Source organism: Populus euphratica, unplaced genomic scaffold (genome assembly GCF_000495115.2).
Source record: "Populus euphratica unplaced genomic scaffold, PopEup_1.0 scaffold103.1, whole genome shotgun sequence".
Classification (NCBI taxonomy): Eukaryota; Viridiplantae; Streptophyta; class Magnoliopsida; order Malpighiales; family Salicaceae; genus Populus; species Populus euphratica.
The window spans coordinates 838,646-843,262 of record NW_011499891.1 but is presented as its reverse complement, the minus strand read 5'-3'; the positions used below and the strand labels follow the sequence as shown (position 1 = coordinate 843,262).

The 4,617-nt window shown below is 37.7% G+C and overlaps 1 protein-coding gene across 2 annotated transcripts in view; it reads right to left on the bottom strand.

Annotated features, from left to right (window-relative positions):
• Window positions 1-2,844: 2,844 nt before the first annotated feature.
• Window positions 2,845-4,617, bottom strand: part of LOC105131241 (probable aldo-keto reductase 1) — an 8,850-nt gene continuing 7,077 nt past the window's right edge. The window contains exons 3-7 of one of the 2 annotated variants that reach the window (XM_011034113.1): window positions 4,329-4,535; window positions 4,060-4,232; window positions 3,727-3,823; window positions 3,378-3,531; window positions 2,845-3,254 (exon numbers count right to left, since the gene is read on the bottom strand). In XM_011034113.1, coding sequence (XP_011032415.1) covers window positions 3,067-3,254; window positions 3,378-3,531; window positions 3,727-3,823; window positions 4,060-4,232; window positions 4,329-4,535 — 819 coding nt within the window. In that variant the 3' untranslated portion in view covers window positions 2,845-3,066. Of the gene's footprint in view, window positions 3,255-3,377; window positions 3,572-3,726; window positions 3,824-4,059; window positions 4,233-4,328; window positions 4,536-4,617 lie in introns of both variants that reach the window. The other variant, XM_011034114.1, reaches the window with a different exon arrangement.

The window sequence follows — 4,617 nt, the reverse complement described above, 5'->3', positions numbered from 1 at the left end:
CTTGTTGGAATGATTTTGGAACTAATTATACCTATTGATAATTAGTTTTTTAAAACGTGTCCACACTCCGTTATTTTGTGAGGTCTTTATTATATTATAAGCATCACATTAAAAAAAAAAAACTATATAAAATTATATTTTAGTATAATACTCATCGATTAATTGAATAATTTCATGCAAGAAACAATAAAAAAACCATAAAATGCATAAGATTGCACAAAAACTATAACTTATAAGATTGTAAAATTATCAAGTTCCATAGCAAAGAACTATCGGCGTGAAAAATTTCCACAGCTATTACAGTACCAAGCTCCTTGTAGTACGTATATTTGCATTCAAGAGAGAAATCACTAAACTAGATCTAGAGAGTAAGTACTGCAATACAGATACGATTATATTCATAGTATATCAGCAGGAGACATGTTTAATTCATTTGAAAAAAAACTTCAGGAGAAATGTGGAGAAACCTGTAAAGTGGGACTCTTTCTTCTTCTTCTTCTTCTTTAAAACCAGTGGAGTCCACAGAAACCATTCCATATATACAAAAGTGATGGGATGAACTGCATTTTATATTTTTTGTTGTGTCATTGGTCATGTCAGTATGCTAGCAGCAATATCATACTATAGAATATTAAACTGATATGCACAAAATTAACTCTTTCACTTGATTGATTTCTCATGTATCATGCATATTTATATACATTGGTTACTCACTAGTTATGAAAGTCCATTATGAGTAGGACTTTGTATGTAGCTAGACTGTCTTTAAATAGAATTACATTAAACAGAGTTGCATCAGGTGATGAATTCTCTTGAGTTTCCAGAATTAGCAGTATCCTTTATACACCCCCTCAAGATTGAGCTGCCATCAAGTATACCAATCTTGCTACACAGATACTGTGTGCGTTGTCGAGATAGAGGCTTGGTAAGCAAATCAGCTTGCTGATCATGTGTATACACATGTCGTACTTGAAGACACATTTGGCAGACTAGATCATGCACAAAATGGAGATCAATCTGAATATGTTTCATGCGCGTGTGATTGATAGGATTGAAGCTCAGTTGTATAGCACCAAGATTGTCGCACAACAACATACGAGGCTGTGGGAAGGAGAGACCAAGCTTGGTGAATAGGATTTGCAACCACTGAGTTTCAGAAGCAGCATTTGCCAAAACATGATATTCAGCTTCTGTAGAAGAGCGAGCAATTGCTCGTTGTTTGTTGGATTTCCAAGAGATAGATGTATCCCCGAGAAAGCATATATAGGTATAAGTGGGGTATCTATCTTTGAGGTTTCCAGCTCATTCAGTATCAGAGAAAGTATTAAAAGCAGGAGCACTAGTTTTTGAGATTTGAATGCCATGGAAAGTGGTCTGCTTCAGGTAATGCAAGAGATGTTTTGTTGCAGTCCAACGATTTTGGGATGGTTTGTGCATAAATTGGGAGAGTTTGTTGATAGCAAAACAAATAATGGTACCTATAAAATAGAGATATTGAAGGCTCCCAAAAATGCTGCGAAACTGAGAGCAATCCGTGGGTGCTATACCATCTTGTAGTTAAAGCAAGTGGCTAGTGGAGAAAGGAGTCGAGACATCTTTAGCACCCACCATATTTGTATGAGATACTAGTTCACGAATATCTTTAGTGGTTGATTGATGATGTTAATTTCGTCTACCAACGTCTTCATCGTATGCATATAGTCGATGATTGTTCTGTTTCCTTATTAAATTAGAGTAAGCTCCTTCTTTAGCTGCATAACTCTAGCTCTGGACCAACTAGCATATAGCGTGTGGAGTTTTTGCTAGGCTTGTTGGGATGTTTTGGTGGTAGCTATGAGAAGGGTGATCTTTGTTGATGTAGAGGCTAGAATAGCACTGAGAATGAGTTTTTCTTGTCTGACCCAGTGAATTCTATTCGGGTTGGCAGTAAAACTGAGATCAGTTCAAGGACAGGGGATGTCACTATTTATGTAATCAATTAGGTCGTAGCCAATCAATAATGCTTCAAATTGAGCACACTACTAAGGGAAGGTGGATGGAGTTAATTTTTTGTTCATTTGTGTAGTAATATTTAGAGCAATTAAAGATTTTCTAGATTTATAGGAGGGTAATGTGTTGGGACTGAGATTTTGGCTGTATTGTGTAGGTGAAGACATGCTAGGATTTGAGTTGTTCTCGTGGAATTTTTCTTTAAATAGAGTTACACTAAACAGAGTTGCATCAGGTGACAGATTCTCTTGAGTTTCCAGGATTACCAGTATCCTTATACATACTGGGTCATTGATTATGTCATTTTCTTTTATCACTTTCACCTGGACCTGATGCATAACAAATGTATTGCTCTGTTCGTATTCTGAAAAATGCACTTCCATCTACCAACCATTCCTGATCCAGAACTCTTTCACTGTCCAGGCACAACCTACCACATATTGGAATCGGGTCCCTTCAGAAATGATTTTGTTTCCTTCCCATGCCAGGTCATAAGAAACCTCCCTGTGAGATTTGAAAGTGCCTATCAGATGATGAATGGAAAGGGGGTAAAGGATCGCACTTTTATCAGATGCCCTGGGGGTAAAGGCTAAGCGTGTTTGGTTAAACACCTTGGAAACCACCCTGAAGCTTGACTCATTAGTGGCGACTGACATAGTATCATTCCATGCAATTATCACAAATAGCTAGATCAACTCCATTTGAAAATCTGTCATTTTCTACAAGTCTCGTGCTCTCGCTTTCGTCAAGGGAAAAGAAACAACTCAATAATCTAGAAACTGCAGTGAATTTGTGATCAGGATACCGATGCAAGCCTGATGTATTGAACTTTTGTTCGTGCAGACTGTTGCTGAAAATGTGAAGAAATATTCGATTGAGGTTCCGTCTGGAGACAGGATAAGTTGTTCTATTCCACAAGCACAAGACATAGAAAGGATTTTTGCAACCACAGTTTATTTTGAACAACTACAATGCAGCGATGAAATATTGTTTTGCTACATTTCACCCTTGATATTTAAGATGGAATTTATTAGGTTGAAATGAAATCTTGCAGTAAACCTTGCTTTCATGTACATATCAAGTAGAGATTTGGCTAGTTTTAGGTGGTGTATTAGCAAACTTCCATGTGAGGTGGAAATCCTTATTTCTAAGGCCAACAACTTCTTTGACGGGAACAGCATCAGAGATTTCCTTCAAATCATCTTTTGTCAGCTTAACTTGCAATGATCCAATATTCTCATCCAGATTTTTGATCTTTGAGGTACCTAGGGAAATTTGAGGGAAAGATTAGCAATGCACACAACCTGTGAAATTCGATACACTTGCAAAAAATCTGTAGCTTAAATTGCAGAACTGAACAACATAAATTAAAAAACAGACTGACTCACCAGGGATAGGTACAACATCATCCCCTTGATTGAGAACCCAACCAAGGGCAAGCTGAGCGGGAGTACAGCCACGCTTTGCAGCCAATTTTTCTATTCGAAAATAGAACACCTTGTTCTTCTCTATATTTTCGTCCGTGAACCTTGGATGTGATTTCTAAAACAACAGCAAGAAGGCCACAAGTTACCAAAGCATTCTGCGTCAAATAAGCAACGAGAGCATGAATTGGATTACTGATGATGTTCAAGTTTCGGGAGTCTTTGCTTTCTGCACAAATGGCAGCATTAAAAAACACCGACTTGCAGCAATTACAGACAATTTCTTTTTGTACGTGGGTGTGAAACTTCATACCAGCTTATCGTCTGCAGGCAGACTTTCCACAACTCCTCTGCCACCGAAAAATCCCCGACCAATAGGGCAATATGGAACTACTGCAATTCCGAGATCCCTGCACAATTCAAACAGCCAGATGCCGTCAGACATGGTAGCGAATTCGGCTAGACTACCAAAAATAAAAAAGACAACAAAAAAGAGCAGAATTTAAATTTCACAATGCATTGATGGAAATGATACTAGCTTGGTTCATGCAAACCCCAACAAGAACTTGTTTATATTTTAGAAACATTGGTGGATTATCGATCATACATAATCAGCTTCTGCTGAAAATCCCAATGATATGCATACCTGCAAAGTGGTATTATTTCTTCTTCAATGTCACGAGACCAAAGTGACCATTCCATTTGTACTGCAGTAATGGGATGAACTGCGTGTGCCCTCTTTATTGTATCGGGACTTGCTTCAGACAATCCAACATACTTAATTTTTCCTTCTTTCACTAAATTCTTAAGTTCTCCCATCTGCCAGCCAATGCAAATATGAACTGGATTAAAAATAAATCAGTATACGCAATTAATCTGAACTGTTCCTTAACAAAGGAAAGAAAAGGAGCATACAGTTTCCTCTATTGGTATTGAAGTGTCAACTCGGTGTTGATAGTAAAGATCAATGTAATCCACACCAAGACGCTTTAGGCTGGCTTCACAACTTGCACGAACATATTCAGGACTGCCATTGATTGTAGTACTTTTAAAATCAGAACTCGTAACGAAACCAAATTTTGTAGCCAATTGGATCTTTCCTCTGGGCAAATGCTTCAATGCCTGTGTCATGCAAGTTTTGGTGATAAACAAAGAAAATCAACACCTGACAGTATATCAGAAATCCCTCTTCAATTTGGGTTCT